Source organism: Emys orbicularis, chromosome 1 (genome assembly GCF_028017835.1).
Source record: "Emys orbicularis isolate rEmyOrb1 chromosome 1, rEmyOrb1.hap1, whole genome shotgun sequence".
Lineage (NCBI taxonomy): Eukaryota > Metazoa > Chordata > Testudines > Emydidae > Emys > Emys orbicularis.
In genome coordinates, this window is record NC_088683.1 from 22,263,688 (window position 1) to 22,287,621 (window position 23,934).

General features: G+C 44.3%; 1 protein-coding gene across 1 annotated transcript in view; it reads left to right on the top strand.

The window, feature by feature from the left end:
* The window catches only part of SEMA3E (semaphorin 3E), a 218,527-nt gene extending 203,647 nt beyond the window's left edge, over window positions 1-14,880 (top strand). Inside the window, exons 15-17 of the mRNA XM_065404326.1 lie at window positions 8,328-8,395; window positions 11,216-11,355; window positions 14,428-14,880. Of these exons, the coding sequence (XP_065260398.1) occupies window positions 8,328-8,395; window positions 11,216-11,355; window positions 14,428-14,880 (661 nt within the window). The remainder of the gene's footprint in view (window positions 1-8,327; window positions 8,396-11,215; window positions 11,356-14,427) is intronic.
* Window positions 14,881-23,934: the final 9,054 nt, after the last annotated feature.

Here is a 23,934-nt window from a genome sequence, read left to right on the forward strand (position 1 = left end):
ACATGCTGACATGCACAGATGTTAAGTGCACACACTTCTTAAGAGCTAGACACACTGAGTGTTAAACAAATGTCTGATGTTCCCGAGGCTACAGCTTGAAGACACGACTTCATTCTCTACAATATGCAATAATTTATTTGGATTGTATTATATGGTGAACTATACAATGCAACAGCCTATAAAAATAAAGAAAGCAAATATATTAACAGCCAAATATCATTGTAAGACATATTCAAACAGTGCCTAGCTCTCTATCAATATATTGTAATGATTATTACATAAGTCAGCAAAAGGGCATATTATTTATGATACAGTCCTTTCCATGATTTACTTTTAATTGCTACTTCTGCAAAAACATGCTCATATTTATTAGAACTACAACTTGGCCATTTTCAACAGGGTTACTTTGAACTAATGCAAAGATGTGTTCCTTTTGTACCGAGATGCTGCTGAAAAAACAGTGATGACAATTACTCCAGAGGCAGTTCATAATCTCTCCAAATCCACCAATGCTCTCTTAAAAAACAAGACAGGTCTATGGTTGTGGGGTTTTTTGCTTCATCCACGATACCTCATGCTTGTCCTCCCATGACTCTGGAAGCTTGGTAGTCTCAAACCTGTTGCTAACTGTAGCTAGGCAAAATGAATGTTTGTGATTTTTGAAAAGGTGATGGGAAGAGAATTGGGTAGCACAGTCTTTTGGATAGAATGCCTCATAGAAACCATACATGAGCAAGACAGCCAAAGATTCAGCTAAAGAAAGAATCTATCAGAGCATTCTGTTTTTGCAAGATCCAAGTTAAGCTAAGTAGGAATTCCATGACATGTCTACACATTGTATCAGATCCTCCTTGCATAACTCATGGAAGCAGTCCCAATGAAGTAAATGGAGACCACTCACTTGCCTAAAACGAGAAGAATCTGGCTCAGATTGATACAGTCCTGGAAAGTGCTGATGGAACAGATACATCATCCATTATATTCTGGGCCAGTAAGCATTGTTCCCTACAGTACAAGCAGAAATTGGATGATCATAATTATATTGCAAATTAGATACTCGTCTAATCAAGTAAATAAATGCCCTGGAGATTCCTGATTAATCTATTTAACTAGGAACTGTGTGGTGCAGATAGCCTCATGCTGTCTTGCTAATGCACCTCAACAAGATTCTGGAGGGTCTGTCTCTGGAGAGAAGAGAGTAGTTCAATCTCTCCATTCACTCCTTGGCTTCTCTGCTGTTAAGAGCTAGCTATGGTAATGGGGGCTTTGTGATGTCCACTATTAACTGGACTTGAGACCACAAACTTACTTTACATGTGGGAGGTCACTGAACAGATAGTAACAACTTTGCTTTGCTATCCACCTGGTTCAGGGTGGAGAGACTGGGCCTGCTGGAAAAAGTAGGTCTCCATAGAGAGAATGGAGCCCCTCACCCTGCACCAACACCACCTTTCAATGCTTCTGGGTAAGATGCAGGTCTGTTGTGGCTGCCTGCATTCTGGACTCATGCAGATATGTTGATCAGCCCAGCACTCAACACCCCAGAAGAGGTGTGTTTGACTTAGGGTTAGCCATGTCTCTGTTCTCCAACTTCCCCCTGCCTTGTGGCTGGCGGGCTAATTTAGGGAGTAATTAAAGGCACAGCAAAAACTACCTGTAAACACTCATGCCCTAACGCATCTGGAATGATTGGTTTCTTTCTGGCAGCCCCAATGACATCATGCCACTCTCCACCATTTTCATGCAGCACTCCCCTGCCTTGATTTGGTCCTAATACTAGCCTAGCAGCTTGAATTTAGCCCTAATTGCATGGAAGTGAACACAATATATTTGGGTTGGGTTTGAAATCTTAAAATCAGTCATACTTAATAGTGCAAACTCAAGCAGAACCACGTCTGGGTAGTTAATGCCACCCCTCCTTTAGATCAGCTACTATCTCCTTTAAAACTTAATGAGTGTAAGGCGTGAAATGTGTTTAGACAAACATGAAATAGAAAACCTGCAGGCTACTACATGTTGTTAAGTATGTTGCTAAAGAATGTCGTTACTGCTGCCAGGTTGTTTTGGCTGCTCAGTACTTCTGTTCTTGGAGCTCTGGTGCTATCAGCACTAGCAGAGAGTGCAGCCTGCTAATTCAGCAGACCTCAATGTTATCAAGGAAAAAGACCACAGGTATTGTTTGGTGACAAAGGCACTCAGCCAGGTTTATAGAGCTAAATGTCCTGGGTTCTAATCCCACAACCATGATAACTACATGGTAACTCCAATTCAACATTGTACTAGAGTGCAGAGTTGTTTTTAAGTTCATGCCTATGGAAAACACTTAAGCATGCGATTAACTGTAAGCAAGGGTTTAAGTCCTAAAATGGGATTAAGCGTATGTTTAAAGTTAAATTGATGTTTAAGTGATTTGTAGAATAAGGATTTAAGTGCTAACCCCAAAGTCAACATGGTATTAAATACTAAGATGAGTGAACATGAGTGGCTGGTACTAAATAAGGATATTGATATAATAGGCTTCACAGAAACCTGGTGGAATGATGACACTCAAGGGAACAAAATATATAGTAATGACAGAATAGATCATGCTGATGGGGGAGTGGCATTATATGTGAAAGAAAACATGGAATCCAATTTGTAACAATCTTACATGAATCAAACTGTACAATAGAATCTCTATAGATATAAATTCCATGACCAGGATGGTGATGGTGATTGAGAAATGCTCGGGGAGATTAGACAGGCTATAAAATAAAAAATCTCAGTAATAATGGGGGATTTCAACTATCCCCATATTCACTGGGTACATGTCACTTCAAGACAGGATGCACAAATAAAATTTCTAGACACCATTAATTTCTGCTTCTTAGAGCAGCTAGTCCTGGAACCCACTAAGGGAAAAGGTGATTCTTGATTTAGCCCTAAATAGAGCAACGGCTCTGGTCCAAGAGGTGATTATAGCTGAATTTCTCAGTAATAGTGACCATAATATAACTAAATTTAACATCCTTGTTGTGGTGGGTCAGAAGGACACCAAAGAAGCCCACCACAGTAGTATTTAACTTCAGAAGGGGGAAACAACACAAAAATGAAGAAGCTAGTTAAATGGAAATTAAAAGGAACAGTCACAAGAGTGAAATGCCTGCAAGCTGCATGGACACTTTTTAAAAACATGATAATAGAGGCTCAAATTAAGTGTATACCCAAGACATCCTTTAAAAATTGGAAGTAAAATCCTATTGAGGAAAATAGAAAGGAGCATAAAGTTTGGGATGTCAAGTATAAGAGTATAATTAGGCAGGCCCAAAGGATGCGAGGGAGATTCCTGCACCTGAACCATTCTTTTTAGGTGACAAATCTGAGGAACTGTCCCAGAGGGAGATGTCTGTAGAGGAGGTTTTGTAACAAATTGATAAATTGAACAGTAGTATGTCACGAGGGCTAGATGGTATTCACCCAAGTGTTCTGAAGGAATTCAGATATGAAATTGAAGAACTACTAACCATGGTATGTAATTATGGCAGTGTATACCAAGCCTTTTGAGGCCCCTTGCTGGAGGCCTTATGGTCCTACCACATCCCCTCCCAGGAAAGGAGCATTGAAGGTGGGTCTTCCAGGATAGGCTAGAAAGACATAAAGGAAGCAGCCAATTGGAGTGCAGCAGGCTTATATAAAAGGAGTTGCAGGGCCTGAACAGGTCAGTTACTGGCTGGGACCAGAGGGGCAAGAAAGAGTATTTGTTATCGGTCACAGGCAATCAAGAAGAGAACCAGAAGAAGGGCTCTAGTGGTACTTGCATGCAGTGAGAAAGAAGAGGATTTGAAAACTTCAGCCCTGAGGTCAGGGTGAAGAAAAGGGGGCTATGTGGGAACAGGCCCAGGGAATAACAGCAGCAAAGTGAAGGAAGCAGTACGTGGCTGTTGTGTTTAAGGTCCCTGGTCTGGGACCCAGAGTAGTGGACAGGCCCAGGTCCCCCCACCAGCCAATGCTGGAGTGGCCTAAGCCCCGAAAAGGAGATATGACTAGTATAAAAGACCAAGAAAAGGGATTTAAAGGGGCCCAGAGACATGGCTGAACACCCTGGTGAGGATTGACTTACAGTTCTGGTGGGACTCTAAGAAGGGGATAAGTTTCCTATGGAAGCCCAAGCAGAGGTCTGGACTTAAAGGAGCCCAAGAGGGTCAGAAGAGAGAAGGCATCCTCAGGAAGGAGAGGCTGAGTCCATCTTGAGCCAGGGAATTGGATGACTTTACTTCATATTTGTTTTGGACTTGAATACCCAAGAAGGGGTTTATCCATTTTACAACAACGTGACTTGGCTGGAGGGCTGAGCCACTGAAGACCCACCTAATGAGGCCAACAACCTACAGGATAGCTACCATGATGCTTTTTTTAAAAAAGGCCCCAGAGGTGATCCTGGCAATTACAGACTAGTAAGCCTAACTTCAGTACCAGACAAATTGGTTGAAACTATAGTAAAGAACAGAATTATCAAACACATAGAAGAACACGATTTGTTGGGAAGGAGTCAACACAGCTTTTGTAAAGGGAAATCATGCCTCACCAATCTATTAGAATTGTTTGAGGAGGTCAACAAGCATGTAGACAAGGGTGATCCCATGGATAGTCTACTTGGACTTTCAGAAAGCTTTTGACAAGGTCCATCACCAAAGGCTCTTAAGCAAACTAAGCAGTTATGGGATAAGAGGGGAGGTCTTATCATGGATCAGTAATTGGTAAAAAGACAGCAAACGAGGAGTAGGAATAGATGGTCAGTTTTCACAATGGAAAGGTAAATAGCAATTTCCCCAGGGATTTATACTGGGACCACTGTTGTTCAACATTCATAAATGATCTGGAAATAGAGGTAAGCAGTGAGGTGGCGAAGTCTGCAGATGATACAAAATTACTCAAGATAGTTAAGTTCAAACTAGACTGCAAAGAGTTACATAGGGATACCACAAAACTAGGAGACTGGGCCACAAAATTCATTGTTGATAAGTGCAGATTAATACACATGGGAAACATAATCCCAGCTATACATACAGAATGATGGGGTCTAAAGTAGCTGTTACCACTCAAGAAAGAGATCTTGAAGTCATCATGGATAGTTTTCTGAAACCATCTGCTCAATATTCAATGGCAGTAAAAAAGCTAACAGACTGTTAGGAACCATTAGGAAATGGATAGATAATAAGACAGAAAATATCATAAGGCCACCCTATATAAATCCATGGTATACCCACACCTTCAATCCTGTGTGCAGTTCTGGTTGCCCCATCTCAAAAAAAGATATATTAGAATTGGAAAAGGTACAGAGAAGGATAATTAAAATTATTAAGGCTGTGGAACAGCTTCCACATGAAGAAATACAGGGACTATTCAGCTTGGAAAGAAGGCATCTAAGCAGGGATATGACAGAAGTCTACAAAATCATGAATGGTGTGGAGAAAGTGAATAAGGAAGTGTTATTTAGTCCTTCACATAACACAAGAACCGGGGTCAACCAATGAAATGAATAGGCAGCAGGTTAAAACAAACAAAAGGAAGTACTTCTTCACACAGTGCACAGTCAACCTGTGGAACTCATTGACAGGGGACGTTGTGAAGGCCAAAACTATAGCTGGATTCAAAAAAGAATTGCATAAGTTCATGGAGGATAGGTCCATCGATGGCTGTTAGCCAAGATGGTCAGGATGCAACCCCATGCTTCGAGTGTCCCTAGCCTCTGACTGTCAAATGCTGTGACTGGATGACAGGATGGATTACTTGATGATTGTCCTATTCTGTTAATTCCCTCTGAATCATCTTGCATTTGTCACCATCAGAAGACAAGATACTGGGTAGATGGACCATTGGTCTGACCCAGTATGGTCGTTCTTATGTTGTAACAAATGGTCTGATGAACTAAAACCAGTGTTTTATTTCATCAATTTCAATTTATTCTTGTTTTAACATGTTCATTTTTTTTTTTCTGAACCATTTTCCTAGCATTTCAGTCAGGTTTCTCTTACCACAACTGTCACTCATAATAGCAAAATGTCACCAAACAGATGGATTTGCCTCTTGAATGAGGCAACGAATAGAGGAAAGTGTTGCAGGATCATGACTTTCATTAGCCTTTACCCCATGCACAGATTATCGTGATCCAGAGCACAATTCTGACTGATATCCTAGTCACCCAAAAAGAGGCCTCAGACAAGACTGATGGGGCTCATAAGACGAGTTTGCAGTCAAGGCCAATGTCTGAAACACTTTGTGTATTCACACCTAGGACTAGAGAATCCAAGTCTTTAAAAATGTCCCCCACTGCCCGGGGTCCTAAATATGCCTTGCTAGCGGACGCTTTATTCACCCGTCTCAGTCTCTTATCTGTGGATATTGAGAGGCGCAGCTGCCATCTTTATGTCCAAGTAAGAAGCACCAGGGCAAGATGAAAAAGTCACGTGATTATGACAAAATTGCAGCTTTCATTTAATAAAAACAACATATGTTTCTATTCCTCATGACTGTGAAGAAAAACTTGAAAATGTAAACCAAGTATAATTAGTGGTGAGATGTCTTCCAAGAATCTGCAGAGAGGCTGGAACAATAGTTGATCTGCCCCATATATCTTAATGCGATGTTAATTCTGAGACCTACCAACAGCAGGTTCCTCCATGTGTGATGATAGGATGAGAACTCCTACCTAGATTCCATCATCATAAAGCAACCTCCCTAACACCTCCTCATCCCCACTTAAAATTTCAACACATGTGGTATTCCATTGGCCAGATCTTCAGCTGGTGTATAGCAGCAGAGCTCTAATGAAGTCATTGCGCCTGTGCTGATTTACACCCGCTGAGGATTTGGTCCCCTGTGTCCTGGTGGCAGGAAGAGCGGTGTTAATTACTGATATTATTTAAATAAGAACAAAGTCATTAGGCTTGGCTTATTTCTGCTATACATTGTATATAGTAGGTACACATTAATACAAAAATAATTGTGTTCTAGGAGGTTCACCATGTTGTCTGTTCCTTTTAATCAGCTGTTCAGCCTTGCATGTGCAAGACAGATAGTTCTGTATAATTGTTCTTTATGCAAACACAGGAAAATTATCCTGAGTTCTAACTGTAAATTTTAGGACTCAAAATACGGCAACTTTCAAGGTGGTAAACTCAGCTTCCGGATACTTTCTTTCTTAGCAACTAGCTTTAATCTTATTTATCGTTATGGTCAGAGAACAAAATGTTCAAAATAATAGCATCATGCTTGTTGGTATCCATCGGAGAGTTAGGTATTTGCATTTATTTTCCATAGTTTTGTAAATACCTTCTTTTCAAAAACCGAGAGAGTATTGTCTAGTGGTTGGAGCCAGGATTCCTGGGTTCTTGCCTCAGCTCTGCCAGTGACGCAGTAGATAGGCTAGTTTCCCCTTTGGTAAAATGGGAATGATAATACCAATGATGTAGGAGCATTGGGAGGCTAAAGTAATGTTTGTAGAGTGTTTTAACTTCCTCTGATGAGAGGAGTTATACAAGAGCTAAGAATTAAAATAACCCTCCGGACAGATTGTAAACTGTGAAAGACTCAAAAGAACTTTTCTGCTAAATAGTGTCGTGTGTGTGTGCGCGTGCGTGTGTAAAAGTTCAAAGCAATCTTGCAGCCAGTAAATTCAACCGCTTAGGAATTCCCCTGCCTATGGGAATGCTCAGTTACTGTTGAGTTGCTATAACAGCTTCTATCACAGGCCTTCTAGTAGGGTGACCAGACTAGAAATGTGAAAAATCAGGATGGGGTGGGGGGTAATAGGAGCCTATATAAGAAAAAGACCCAGAAATCGGGACTGTCCCTATAAAATCGCGACATCTGGTCACCCTACCCTTTAGGGCTCTGGGATACAGGGCATGGTTAAAGGAAGAGAATGTTTTCAAGATACAGCAGCTTTCATGCTGCTCCAGATTTTGCCAGGGATCAGAATGGTAAACACTTCAGAAAGCTTACAGCTGCCTCCGGTCTTCTTTCCCCTAAACTAGCACCGAATTGATCCAGAGTATCTGGTTTCAGTATCTATAGACTGAGTCAAATGTACATATCTGAGACTTTCCTTTAGACACATAAGACTTCTACAGACAGTCTCCTCCTTCAGGCATCTGCGCACCTTCAGTTTAAGTGGAGGAAAACAGTACTGATGTATGAACTTAATTCCACGCAGTGATAGTGCTGGCCAATGTTTCAGCAGTAAGATCGAGTTCCCTGAATTTCTAGTGCGTCCAAATTTAGTGTAAAAGGTCAACAGTCCAAAAGTTAAACATATTTCTTAAAACAATTCCATTTTTTTCCCCCAGACGTTTCCGCAGGCAAGACGTTCGACATGGAAATGCAGCTCAGCAGTGCTTTGGCCAGCAGCTCATTGGTAATCCACACACAGTACAGCAGAATGCTAGTGAATGCCTAGAGCAAACAGCATGGATTTGACACAGGGGAAACATCAAGGGCTGAGTCTGACCTCAGCTACACAGTTTTTATACTGATGTAACCCTTGATTTCAGTGGAATTACTCCTGATTTACACCCTTGACATTAGAAGCACACTGTAAGGACCAACATCCCAATGCAGGAAAGCTTTCCTTTTCAAGGCAGTGCTTAACCATGTACTGTGCTTAAGTCCCATTGGATTCAGTGAGACTTAGGAGCATACTTAAGTGCTGTCCTAAATAGGGATGGACTTGCATTCATGCTTAAATGTTCTCCTGAACCACAGCGCAAATCCTGCAACGTGCTCAATGCCCTCACATCCCATTAATTTCAACCACTGCTACTGTGTGCAGTATAAAAACTTAGATAGGTAGCAGCTGCCAGGATGTGCTGAGATCCTTGCCAGATCAGGCCCAATAAATCTAAAGAAAAAGAATCAAAGATCAGGGGTTTCTCTGTGACAGATGTTTCTCCAGAGAATTTTTTTGCTGAAATTGTATTTTTCTGCAGGATGGATTAGAATTTGAAAGGGAAATATTTCAAGATGAAATATTTGTTAAATTTGCCCTGGGTCATTTCATACCATCCATTTTCAGCAGGATAGCATAATATATTCCATGGGGATTTCTGCTAGAAAAAAATAGAGGGCATCTATGGCCCACTGTGACACTTAACTGCAAAACTGCATGCAATGAAGATTGTAGATTTGATTGCGAACTACACTAGGAACCTCACAATAGAGCATAGCAAATGAAAATAAAGAGAGAAAGAGAAATCGTAATGGTTATTAATTCACAAAAACTGATCATGAGTTGGTATCGGGAAAATATTCTCCCTACACTCCACTCCTCTTATAGTGCTATAAGAAAATGAACTAGAAAGACTGCTGCCTTGTTCCACTATAGCATCTCCTTTGTCTGTTCTGCCATGTATTTCAGTATATATAGGAGCCTGCAACTGACTCTTGGTTAGTCACATTCAAATGAAATTTTTATTAACATTTGGGTGGCAAAGCTAGACACTTGGACTTTCTGTGCATGTGTTGTAGAGATCTGCAGTAGAGCTGGGCTGGGAATGGTTTTTCCATCCCATGAATATTTTTGAGAGTTCTAAATGTTTTCCTGTCTTGAATTAAGGGGGAAAATGACATCTCAAAAATATTTGCAATCTGAAAAATTGTGTTTTTGTTTTGCATTTTGGATCAATTGAAACAGTTTGTTTTGATAATTTTGGAATGTTTTGTTTTGATTTTGATTCCCCCCCCCTTTAAACCTTCTTTCAGTCTAATTAGCCTTTATTTTGAAACACAAAGTTGCTTTGAACCAGAATTTTTTGTTTGAAAATGTTGAAATGAAACATTTTGACAACTGGAATCTTTTTCCTTGACAGAAAATTAATCAAACCCAACCTTGTTTCGTGAACAGTTTTGTTTTGATGAATCAACATTTTTAGTTAAAAAAGAAAAAAAGCCCATCATCAAAAAATTCCCAACCAGCTCTAAGCTGTACAAATTCTGGACACACCGTACAAAACAGTTTAGAGGTTCATGGGTTTTGAGGGTTTGATCATGTAACATGCTAAGAAATCTGGACCCAATCCTGAAAAATAATTTATCCCATGCTTACCGTCAAGCATGTAAGTAGTCTTATTGGTGTCTGTAGTGGTTCGGACTCACCCCTGCCCCGCCTCCTGCTGGTCTCTTCTGGGAATTAGCTCAATTCAGCATTGGAGCGCCCCCTGCAGGCCGGTGGTCCGCCTATCCCCTGGCCCCCCCATTGTCCCTCCCTGGACCCCGGTGCCCTTTTACCTGGGGTGCTGCCCCCTGGCAGGACCCCCCACAGATCTGGGTCTCCCCTCCCTGGGGAACCCCCACCCACTATCCCCACCTCACCTCAGTATCAGGCCATTGCCAGTCACCATCAAGCCCCCGCTCCCTGGGGCAGACTGCAGTATCAGCCACTCATCACTGGCAAAGGGGGGTTTGGACCTGCTGCCTCTGCCTACCCAGGGATGTCCCTTTGCAACCCCAGTACCTCGCTGGCCTTACTCTAGGCCCACAGCCTGGAGAGTTCCCAGGCCAGAGCTCCCCAGCTCCGTTAGCCTTCCTCTAGCCCTGCTTCCCTCAGGTACCTCTCAGCTCCAGGCAGCCAGGCCCTTCTCTCTCTAAAGCAGAGAGAGAACTGTCTGGGCTTCTGGCTGCCCTGTCCTTTATAGGACCAGCTGAGCCTTAATTGGGGCGGGGACCCAGCTGAGCCTGACTTCCCACTCAGCCAGGGAGCTGCTTGCCCCAACCACAGCCCCCTCCCAGGGCTGTTTTTAACCCTTCTGGACCGGAGTGGGGTGACCACCCCGCTACAGTGTCACTGACTTAAAATTAAACACATGCATACGTGCTTTGCTTAGCACTTTGCAGGGTCAAGCCTATAGACACATGTACAATCACAATCACCCGTCATGCAGTACTTTGGCAGGCTACTATACCTTAGGGCTGGATCCTGTGAGATCCTGAGGTGATCCATGCCTTCCATTCCTCCTGTACAGAGTGGGAGCAGAGGGTGCTCCACAGTTCACAGGACAAGGCCAATAATAGGTACTAAATTTCAATCACTACCTGGAGGGCTCTGGATCAAATTCCATTCTAAAGGTGAACCTCAAAGGAGTCCTTAAAAAGCCCAAAGGAAACGTGCTTAATGAAAAGGATAGCATTTATTTTAGTTACACAACTGGCAAATAAATAAGAATCTTACTTTCCTTCACAGGAGAAGCCCTGGAGAAGACTGAAGAACGGATAGTATATGGAATAGAGTACAACAGCACTCTTCTGGAATGTACCCCTAGAACTTTACAAGCTAAAGTGATCTGGTTTGTGCAGCGAGCCCACGAAGCCAGGAAGGAGGAGGTAATTTCCCATGTAATTCTCGTTATACCATATTTATAAAAAGGGTCTGTCATATTAGGGATCTTACAGGTAAATGAGCCTTCAGTGAAACAGCTGGTACCAGTTGGTGTAATTTACATAGATTCATAGATTTTTAAGGGCAGTTGGGAACATTATGATTATCTAGTCTGACTTCCTCCATAAACAGGCCACGCCATTTTACTCAGTGATTCCTGCATCAATCCCAGTAATTGATGGTCGAATGAGAGCATACGTTTTAGAGGAGCATCCATTGGCGGCTCTTGAGTCTTTCATTTGGGGAGGCTTACACGCACATGCCAGAAGCTCCCTAGAAGTGGGGGGACCGCCAGCCCCTGGACCGTGTCCCCACCCCCCAAGGCCCCATCTCTTCCCTTGAGCCCCCCCCCACTCCTCTTCACCTCCTCCCCTAAGGCCCCCACCCACCTCTCCTCTTTGCCTCTTCCCCTGAAGCCCCCCCACCCACCCGCTCGCTCACTCCTCTCCGCCTTTTCCCTCAAGGTCTGCCCCCACCCACCCACTGCTTGCTCCTCTCCCCCCAAGGCCCTCCCCCACCCACTGGCCACTCGCTCCTCTCTGTGGCAGAGAGGAGCAAGCAGGGGTTGGGGTAGGCTTCGGGGAAGAAACTGAGTGGGCACTGGGGCAGAGAAGAGTCGGGGTAACAGTGACCCCCCCTCAATTCTGGGGAGCTTCGCTTCCAGCACTCCAAAGGTGGTGGGCCAGCGTGCCTCCAAAGGGAGGTGACCCACGCCACATCCACAGCATTTGCCCTCCAGCATGGCCAGCCTTTTTTGGCAGGGCCGCCCGGGGGGGGGGGGCAAGTGGGGCAATTTGCCCCAGGCCCCGGACCCCGCAGGGGCCCCCATGAGTATGTCGGAGACTCCCCCCGCCTCCGTCTTCCCCCATCCCCCGGCGTCTCAGCCAGTAAGGGGGCGGGGCTGCAAGCTGCGGCCGAGCGGTGGGAACTCAGGCCCCACTGGAAACACCACGCCGCTGCAGCGCTGGACGCGACGCACTGAGGCTCCAGGAGAGGGGATAAGCGGCATGGTAAGGGGCCGGGCACCCCCTCGACCCCATCCCCCACAGCCCTGACCCCCAGCTCTGAGCCCAGCCCCTCTGAGCCGGGCACCCCCCCGACCTCATCCCCATCCCCCCCCAGCCCTGACCCCCAGCTCCAAGTCCAGCCCCTCTGAACCGGACACCCCCGACCCCATCTTCCCCACAGCCCTGACCCCAGCTCTGAGCCCGGCCTCTCTGAGCCGGGCACCCCCCCGACCCCATCCCCCCACAGCCCTGACCCCCAGCTCTGAGCCCAGCCCCTCTGAGCTGGGCATCCCCGACCCCATCCCCCCCCAGGCCTGACCCCCAGCTCTGAGCCCAGCCCCTCTGAACCGGACACCCCCGACCCCATCTCCCCCACAGCCCTGACCCCCAGCTCCGAGCCCAGCCCCTCTGAGCCGGACACCCCCCGACCCCATCCTCCCCACAGCCCTGACCCCAGCCCCTCTGAGATGGGCACCCCCCCGACCCCATCCCCCCCACAGCCCTGACCCCCAGCTCCGAGCCCAGCCCCTCTGAGCCGGGCACCCCCCGACCCCATCTCCCCACAGCCCTGAGCCCAGCCCCTGTGAGCCAGACACCCCCTGACCCCATCCCTCCAAAGTCCTGACCCCCAGCTCCGAGCCCAGCCCCTCTGAGCCGGACACTCCCCTGACCCCATCTCCCCACAGCCCTGAGTCCAGCCCTTGTGAGCCGGGCACCCCCCAACCTAGAGCCCAGCCCTGGGCAACAGCAGCACCACCCCCAGGCAGCGACAGCCTATTGGCACCAACCATCACCATCACCCAGCAACAGCCCATTATGTAATTGCAAATGTATACATACCATTAAAGCATTTAATGTTTTTAAATAATGTATTTAGTGTATTTACAAATTAATTTTTGAGTGTATTTCACTAGTTATTTTTTACATTTCCAAATACATGTTACTATAGTATTGCAACTTTTTTTTATGGAAGGGGCCCCCAAAATTGCTTTGCCCCAGGCCCCCTGAATCCTCTGGGCGGCCCTGTTTTTTGGAGAGGCTTAGCCTCCCCCAGCTTCTTACACATGCCACCCATGAATGCATCCAATCTTCTTTTAAAACTTCAAAGTTTTGCAAATGATTCCAATGATGAATGTTTATCACTTAACAATTTGCACCTTATTTCCAGTTTGAATTGTCTAGCTTCAACTTCCAACTATTAGTTCTTGTTATTCTTTTGTATACTAGTTTAAAAATGCATTCCACCATCAGATTTCGGCCTTACAGGATGTGATCAGTGCTATCTATCTTAGTTACTTATATGGCCCCTGTGACAATTTTCAATGTTTTTATCCTCACAATACCTCTGTAGTGTAGGGAAGTGCCATTTTCCCCATAGGGAATCAAGGCACAGAGAGACTAAGGGCACGTCTTCACTACCCGCCGGATCGGCGGGTAGCAATCGATCTATCGGGGATCGACTTACCGCGTCTAGTGAAGACGCGATAAAATCGATCCCTGATGGCTCTACCGTCGACTCCGGAAATCCACCGCGGCAAGAGGCAGTAGCGGAGTCGACGGCGGCGCGGCAGCGGTCGACTTGCCGCCGTCCTCACAGCCAGGTAAGTCGACCTAAAATACGCCACTTCAGCTACGCTATTCACGTAGCTGAAGTTGCGTATCTTAAGTCGACCCCCCGCTGTAGTGTAGACCTAGCCTAAGTGACTTGCCAGTTCTCACACAGGAGGCCTATAGCAGGTCAGTAAATTGAACCCAGGTTTCCAATGTCCTATGCTAGCACTCTCACCACATAATCTCCTCCCTCCTGCCATAAATGTAACACTGTATGTGCTTGAAAAAGGCATGTTACAGGATCTTAGATTTGTGTCTAAATACTGACTGCTGAATTTGTAGCCAAGTCCCTACGGTACATTTAAAAATGATTGCACCAATGTTTCTAATGTAGTCCTACAATCTTGTACTCACTGTGACTGCATTGATAATGCCGTGTATCATTGGTTCATTTCTCAGGTGAAGACAGATGACAGAATCGTCAAAATGGACCTTGGCCTCTTATTCTTAAGGCTGCACAGGCTGGATGCAGGGACCTACTTTTGTCAGACTGTGGAACACAGTATTGTTCATATAGTCAGAAAAATCACCCTGGAGGTGGTGGAGGAAGGGCGCGTGGATGAAATGTTCAACAAAGACTATGAGGAGGACATACCTCACAAAATGCCATGCCCAGCGCAGAGCAGCATTCCTCAGGGATCGAAGCCGTGGTACAAGGAATTTCTGCAGCTAATAGGGTACAGCAACTTCCAGAGGGTCGAGGAGTATTGCGAAAAGGTGTGGTGCACGGATAAGAGGAGGAAAAAGCTGAAAATGTCCCCATCCAAGTGGAAGTACGCCAACCCACAGGAGAAGAAGGCACGCATCAGGCCAGAGCATTACCGCCTCCCCAGGAACGTAGTTGACTCTTGATGGACAAAATCCATCCATTCTTTCTGGGAGAATTTTTATTTGGACCTAAGGAATAGGGAGAAATCAGTCTTGGGTTTGGTAACTGAAACAGGTTTATATATATATTAAATAATGGGACTGAAAACAGAAAAGTGTTCTGTTAAATTATAGCTTATACTAGCTGTTTCTAAATAGGTCATTGCATTCAGTGTTTTCCATTTAAGGAGAACATGACAATCATTGTACTTTGAGTGCTTTAGTCAATTTCCCATGTGGACCATGCTTCTGCTGTATATTCTTGCATATTAAGGGAATATTAAAGTAAACTCAGATAGCTAAGCATTGACAAGCAGAAGAAAAATGTGATGTATAATTTCCATTGGTTTCACAAATGTCCTATTGCTTCTAAAAGCAGCACATTGCAAGATCTTAGCTTTCACTTGTGGCATGTTTGTCTGTATTCGTAAGAGCCACAAGTTGTGTTAGTGTGGTGTACTCTTATTTCTAAAGATGTTGAAGGGGAATCTTATTTACTTCCCATCATTGCTTGTCTTTACCAGTAATTTATGAAGCACAGTGTACTACTATCACAACTAAATAGTACTGCCTTGTAACTTGATGTAAGTCAAATGCATGCAGAGAACAAAAGCAGAATGAAGTTCTTCAGTGTAACTTGCTGTAAGACATTGGAGTAATAGTTTAGTCAGAGTGTAAATCATGATTATGGCAATGGACAGTTGGCTCAGTAGATATAAGATTTATAAGAATGCCCTCTTGTGGAAAAAGAGAGCATTTCCTTATCTTGGTGTTACATTTTCTGCAGAAATTTATATACTTGAGTGTTATCCACATTCTCCTGATTTGCAGCCTGTTAGTTTTACAGCCTTTCTGCTGCATGTGCTGAAATCTCAAATATTTCAAACACAGGGTTAGAAATCACTTGTACTGGGGAACAGAGCTTAAAGAAATAAGCAACATATTAAGGCATTCAATGTAATATGCTTTTGCTGTAGCAAATACTGGTGAAAGAGACAGGTAGTGAAAACAACTTGTATTTGTATAGTTGCATGGTCTGATTTACCTGATATGGAATCTCTTCTTAGCACAGCTATTTTGCTGAAATTGTGAATACTAGGGATGTGGGATCAAAAGAATAAGAAATCACTTACCACCTAGAATTTTCAGAGTATCACTAAAAAAAATACAAAGCTTTAATTTTATGTTTAATTTTCATATTTTTCTTAAAAGCGTAACACATTTTAGCACGAAGAGTCACATGAGAAATTGGATGTGAACATATGAATTGGAACTAAAAAACCTGCAAATATAAGCTACAGTTGTGATATAAAAATATGAATCACAAATAGCACAGTTGGAAAACTCTAGCTGAGTGTGAGTTCTGCAGGATCCTTTCCCATCTGCTGAGATGGGTTTTAGTGTGTGAATGATTACATCCCAATTGTTTTGCACCACTAGATAAATCAACTGCTTCAGTCAGAACATGACCCCAACCATAATGAATAGCCCCAAGTCTATAAAATTGGTCTGTCTCACAATTTTATACCTATCTCATAGAACTAGAAGGGACCCTGAAAGGTCATCAAGTCCAGCCCCCTGCCTTCACCAGCAGGACCAAATATTGATTTTGCCCCACATCCCTAAGTGGCCCCTTCAAGGATTGAACTCACAGCCTTGGGTTTAAGTAGGCCAATGCTCAAACCACTGAGCTATCCCTCCCCCTAGGTAACCACACATCTATTTCAGGGATGTTCCAGTTAACAGGTTCATATACAACTCATTCCACCTTCAACTTCTAATCAAGAAACGGTGTCTGGGATTAACGTTCTGGGGCACACAGATTTGTTATTAACCTAACAATCCTGTTATTAACCTAACACTGGAGTGGAGGTCATTGCTGTGCACTCCAGTGTCTCTAAGATACTCTGTATGTGGAACGAACAAAACACTGTGTCTGAGAGAAGGCAGTTGCTGGGATCAGAGTCTAAAGCTAGCATCGGAGTGAGCTTAACTAGGATCTTATCTCTTCAAAAGCATCATTTGCTGGGAGCAGAGAGTGTCTTGGTGCTCAGAGGGATGCTGTGTGCAACTTGCCAGTAAACAGAAGCAAAAGGAGAAGCAGGATTTCATATTATATCAGTCACACAGATAGATAAACCTCTCTAGCTTCTAGTTATTTTAAGTAGGCTGCAATTTATCTAAGAGTTTGCATGGCACGTAGCTAGAGGGGCTGGCTCAGTGATCCAGTGGCAAAGGCAGGAGGAGATCTGAGCTCTCTGCTCCCTTGACCAGGAGAAGCAGAGAACATTATGGAAAGAGCATCTACAGCCGCTTTGGGAGAGGGAACATCTTGTAGCCACACCCTGTTGCTGATGCTGTGTATGGTGTGAACACCCAGTGCAGAAAGCATCAGATGAATTCATTCTGCAATGCCAGTTTGGGGCTGGAGGGGCTTTACTCCAGTTAGTATCATATATATTGCTACAGCTTCACACAAAATTGTAGCACTGAAGTCTACGAAGTAGGGGAGGAGAACATATATACCCATAGGCATCCCTACCTATTACTTACCTCCTCTTAATTAGCTAAGCAAAATCTGACTGGCATACACATACCATCTGACTCCCCCTAGTGGTACACTATTACAACCCCACAGAAGTTCTCCAGCAGCAGGCAGGTAGTAGGTTGCTAGGGTGACCAGATGTCCCAATTTTATAGGGACAGTCCCGATATTTGGGGCTTTTTCTTATATAGGCTCCTATTACTCCCAACCCCCTGTCCCGATTTTTCACACTTGCTGTCTGACACCCTATAGGTTGCTTGACATTTAAGAGTAGTGGGTAAAGAAATGAAGAATACTAATAGGAGAGGTCCCGTAGGCTAAAGGAAATATAAATTCTCTCCTCCTCCAGGCATTACTGGACATAAAGGCATTCAGATTTTCCAAGTGAAAAATAATCTCTAAAGCAATTCATTGATTGGGGGTTGGGGAAGATGCATGGTGTCTGTCACAGCAGAGATAAATTTGTGTTATAGGAATATAATGAGGATTCTTTATTCAGGCCACTGGACATGGACACCCTTCGGAGTTCTCCCAAGCTCTCTAGCTCTCAGAAGAACTAAACACAGCTAGTCCAGCGACGCCACATCTCCCCAAATCTTGTTCTGAACTGAATCATCATAGAATGTGTTTGCTCCACTACTGGAGTATCATAGAATCCACAGCTCTTGAAGGGTGATGTTGGCATTTTCATTAATTTGTTGTCAAGTAGCTCAGTGCTAAAGGCTCATGTCAGATGCAGTACCACGCAGTGACAGAAATAACAAATCCTCTGTCAGCTTGAGGGAACTAACTCAATTATATGTATATGGAATTCTCTGAGATTATAGGTGGAAATCAGGTGATCCACAAACCAGAATTTCTGTTTCAACACAATATATTTTTGATAGTTTCCTTTCCCAATGTTAGTTAAATTTGGAGAATCATCTTAAATTCTTAGCTTGTGCAGGGCCAGTTTGAGGATCTTTAAACCTTCATCATTAATAGTGACCGTAACAATTCCTAAAACCAAGATCTCCTTTAAAATTATTATGACTGCGGAAGAAGAGCAAGTGTGACAATAATGCATTTGAGTCAGATATGCATTTTTCTGCACAGAGGTGCTTTTATAGTAGGCAACGTTATTTAAAATGCTTCTTTGTGTATATACGGGGTGGTGTTGTGTGTTTCTTTTCATTATGGATTTGATGTATTTTGTATGTGCATGAAGTGGCCTAATTATATAATGAAGTACAGTACAGTATTTGGGTGATATAATCTGTATGGCTTCCTGTTATTTATTTCGGAGCATGTGGAGCAGTATTTATTTTCACTGATCACCCAATGGATATATTATCTCCCATCAATTTCTAGTGTGGATTGCACATTTCTGAGGGCAGGATTTCGTGACAAAAGACTGGCGGATTATAATCTGTAGCAGTTCACTGAGAGGTAACATGAGTTAGTGGACAAGGAACTAGAGGGCTAGTCTACACTAGAATTGCTACAGCTGGGCCGCTGTAGTGCCTCTCGGTGCTCTCCCATTGGCATAATTACTCCACTTCCCCGAGCGGCGGTAGCTATGTTGGCGGGAGAGCGTCTCCTGCTGACATAGCGCTGTCCACACCAGCGATTAGGTCGGTGTAACTTATGTCGCTCGGAGGGGGGTGACTTTTCAACACCCCTGACCAAATTAAGTTATACCGAAGTAAGTGCTAGTATGTTCAAGCCCTGAGGACTCATTAGGCCTGGGCTCTGACGCTGACCTACTGTGTTACCTTGACAGGTCACTTCACAGCTCTGTGTCTCTGTTTCCCCTCCTGCTGGTTTACTGTCTTGTTATCTGAGCCCCTGGTCCTGCAATTTGTTGCAAGAGGCACTTAGAGAGTAATCTCTTTGGGACAGGAGCTGTCTCCCACTATGTTTATGTACAGCTCCTAGCATGATGTGGCCCTGACCTTAGGGCTTCTAGGCACCACTCCAATACAAATAATTATTATTATTGCTCTAAAACTTTTTGTTATGGGACGTTTGTCTTGTATACCTCAACACAGGTCTTAAGACTCTGCCTAACTTTTCTGTAGCAAAGAAACGTCTCTTGTGTGTAGTTCAAAATTGTGAAAGAAACAACACACGCACATACGCACAAATGCGCGGACCTTCATTTGGCTGAACAGATGAGTCGGTAACCATATTTTGAAATGACTCACAGATTATTTTCCAGCATAATTAATATACTGGTGGAGCTGCATTTTTATTAGTATTATTTTGGAGAAAAAAAATCAATTTTCTGTCCTTGAAAAAGTAGTGAACCCATTTCTTTTTTTGGGCGGGGGGAGGGAATCCATGAATATCCTCATTCTACCTAGGAGCAGCGAAGTTGGAGTTATTTATGCCACCTCATGTCTCTAGGTCCAGAAGTTACACATACTCTTGAAAGCTGCACTGTCCAGATAAGAGGCACTGGAAGTGAGCTTTTTTACATTTGTGACCTAGCAGGATGTTTGTTATTCCCATCAGCCCTGTGAATCCATTTCCGTTCACCAAACTGCTGTTTTCGTTTGAGATTTTAAAGAGCCAGAGGGAGGATTCCTGTTCATTTACCTCAGGTAATTGGTGCAAATGAAGCTGTGACTGGCAAGTCTTGTTTTTTAAGTGATTTTTTTTTCTTTGATAAAATACTTTGCCTGAATAATACTGTAATCTTGCAAAACTGGAACAGCTGACAGGATCATGATGCATCAAGTACAAATACTACAAGCTATGATTATTTAAAACAAGGAGTTAATCAGTGTTTCATTGTGTCTCAAGATCCAATCCTTCAACTAGACCCACACACACAAACCCTCGTGTCCACACGGACCACTGTTGCAGTCTGTGGCCTGCAAAGACATTATTGCCCCTCCAGACCAATGCAGCGTATAATACTATAGCTGAGATTGCAAAACACTCTGTAATATAAGGATGTACAGAACATTAACCCTCTGTTTCCTTGTGCTCATAAGTCTCTAAAGTCAATGGGGCTGTTCATGGGTGCAGGGGTCAGCCAACATGAACCCAGCTGCAGGTTTGGGACTTTAAAGCCTGGTGCTTTAAGGCCCCAATACGCACTAGTATTGCAAGCAGGGCTCCCTTTTACCTACAGGGAGCATGTAACAGGGTGCTGGCCAGGAGGTCCTGAGCCAGCCCTCTGTTAGCCCAGCCCCAATTAGGAAGCATTGATTGGACCTGGCTGAGTATGCCACGCCTAATTGGATAGAAGGGAAGCACCTGTGGACCTCATTAGCCAGCGGGCTATATAGGGCAGGCAGGCGGAGCCAAGGGCTGTGCATCCCTGCTGGCTGGAGAAGCTAGCTGTCCCCCAGGTTGCTACTTGGCAGCAGTCTGTAAATAGAAGTGGTGGGAGCTGACACTGTAAATAAAAGGCACTGGTGATTGCACTCAGAAGAGGTCTCTGGCTGATTTGTTGCGAAGACATGTGACCTCCTTGCTACCGAGCCCCACTGAATTCAATGGAGCTTTGCATAGTAGCAAAGGTAGCCTGTTTGGAGCAGCTTTTGGGATTAGGGCCATAATGAATGAGCTATTTAGGCAAATATTCTTATTTACAGCGCTCAGCGAGTTATGGCAAAACAAAATGTTCCTTTCACTATGAAGTCTGGCTGCTCCAAATGGAGACTTTGCTACTATTGATAGTGTTATTGCACATTATTTTAAATACTGCAGCTGAAAAAGGGCTATATTCGCTAACTGTTCTATTTAATTTCTTTCCGTTTACGTATACATTAAAAGCCATCTTTCCTAAGACCTCCCATCAGTTTTGAGAAATGTTAAAACATAATGCATCCAGCAAAATGGGCTATCTCCGCGTTATTGCTTCTGGCTGTAGACTAAGAGAACACTCCAGTGATTCATATTCTGAAGGCTTTCTTCACACCTGACAGTACTAGAACCCCTCCACCCCCGCAATTTAACAAAGAGAGCTCAAATCCACCTTCAATGTAGAAACTGCTGACTGGAATAAATTCGGGAAGGGTTCCAAACCCCAGAGTATCACCTCTTCCAACTGTTGCATGACTGTATTTAATAATCTATGAAGCTGATGCATATATTTATAGAGTGCTTAGGATGGGTTATACCAACCCCACTCTGGACAAAACAGGGTTAACTAGCTAATTTGGGCCCTGCCTCTCAGCACCAGTGAGAGATGTCAAAAGTGGAGGGAGGAGCTTAAAATGGAGAAACCCAGCTCAGTTGCTGGCAGACTAGTAAGGTGAGCTGTCTTGAGCTCCTGGAGTAAGGGCTGGCTAAAGGCAAGAACTCAGCTGCTTGCTCCCCAGTGACTCCGGCAGGGAAAACTGGCTGCAGATCCACTTGTGATGGGACTGTACCTTTGCCAGTGGGCATAGATGGACCCACACTTTTACAGAAGCTCTGAGGGAAGACAGTTTGATTACAATCCTGGGATGATTTGTGTTTGTTTATTGAAAACCCTTGGGTGGGGCAGACTATCTGGGGCTCAGCCAGAGGGCTGAGCTTCTTAAGACTGGACTGATGTGCACTGCTGAGACACCAGCGCCTTCCAGAGCAGAGGCTCCATGTGAGTGTTGGGGCCTAGTCCAGGGCCTAGGGATATCCTGGCAGAGGAACACCAGGGACAGTGCCCTGACACTGTGATGTGTAAGTGCTAATTGCCATACACCTAAACAATCATTAGATCATAACAACTTTCAGGTCATTTTCTTGGTGCATCCACATGATTTCCACAACCTCCATGGCTACTGCTTGACTGTTTTACTCACCTCTGCAGTTCTGGCTGCGAATCCAAGTCCTGGTGTGGAACTTGAAGCCACAATCCACGAAGCCCCGAGATATCAGAGGTACTATAAAGCAAAAAGAGTGGGAACATCCTGTGACCAGTCACTTCTTAAAGAGAGAGCAAATTGTGTGCGTTAGAAAGAGAGCGTTCTACATGAAATACATGACTGTGGAAGATCATCTCTTGTAAAAGAGGGCAGCAGCCAAATGGTAAGCTACTCCCATTGGGCTCATTCTAAGGAAATGCTTGGCTTTGCCAGAGGTGGATTTTTAATAAAAATAATTTTATGGTGGTGATTTTCATGGTGGCTAACGGAGTTAGGTGCTGATTTGGGTACCTGACTCTCTTCAGCATCTTTGAAAATCCCAGCCCATATGACTTTCAGAAAGCTAAACTGTATCTTCATAGTTATCCAAGGAATTATTTTTTCCTTCCTTTCTTCTTTTTTTAAATCAGAAAAAGATCAGGGACTTACATTGTCTTGCTAGATCTAAAAAGCAAACAAACAGAATCCCCCCTGAAATAATTGTAACACGTCGGCTGCAAAGTACCATTTACAATAACTTCCTATAATGCACAGGTCTGGCTGTTGCAGAGAAAGACAGAGAACATTTATTAAGTGGAATACAGTAACTCCTCACTTAAAGTCGTCCGGGTTAATGTTGTTACGTTGCTGATCAATTAGGGAACATGCTCGTTTAAAGTTGTGCAATGCTCCCTTCTAATGTTGTTTGGCAGCCGCCTGCTTTGTCCACTGCTTGCAGGAAGAGCAGCCCGTTGCAGCTAGCTGCTAGGGGCTTGTAACCAGGGTGGACTGGCAGCCCCCCTATCAGCTTCCCCCTATCAGCTCCCCACTCCCCTAAGTTCCCTGTACTGCAGCCGCCCAGCAGGCTATCAATTGCCGGCAGTTCAGCTGTCCCTCCCCCCACTGCCATGTGCTGCTCCTGCCCTCTACCTTGGAGCTGCTCCCAGAGACTCCTGCTTGCTGTGCAGGGGAGTGAAAGGGGGGCTAATGTCAGGGTGTCCCCCTCCCCCCTGCTCCTGCACCCCGCTTACCCCTTCTCCATATAGAGCAGGGAGGGGACATGGAGGAAGAGAGAGCCTGGGGCAGCAGCTGCTGTCTCAACTTCCTGATCCACTTAAAAAAATAATGCACTTAAGAGTGGGTCAGCTTACTAAAAGGGGCAGTGTGCATCTCTCTCTCTCTCTCTCTCTCTCACACACACACACACACACACACACACACACAAGGTGTGTGTCTGTCTCTGTCTGCTATGCTGTCTCCCCTCCCTCTTGTTTGTGCTGCCTTGTGTGAGAGGCTACATTAACAACAATGTGTTAACCCTTGAAGGCTCAGCCGAGTGCTAGTTCATCATTTAGCAGCAAGGCATTCCCTGGGAAATATCCCTCCCTCTTCCACCCTCTAACTTCACCACCTCAATCAAGCTTCACAATCATCATAGCTGTGAACAGTATTACATGGTTTGTTTAAAACATTTACTGTGTGAATATCTATATAATATATAGTTTTTTGTCTGGTGAAAAAAATTTCCCTGGACCCTACCCCCCCCCCCCCCATTCTTATGGGGAAATTGGATTCGCTTAACATCGTTTCGCTTAAAGTCGCATTTTTCAGGAAGATAACTACAACATTAAGCGAGGAGTTACTGTATTCCAAATAAAGAAATCTACTAGAGCA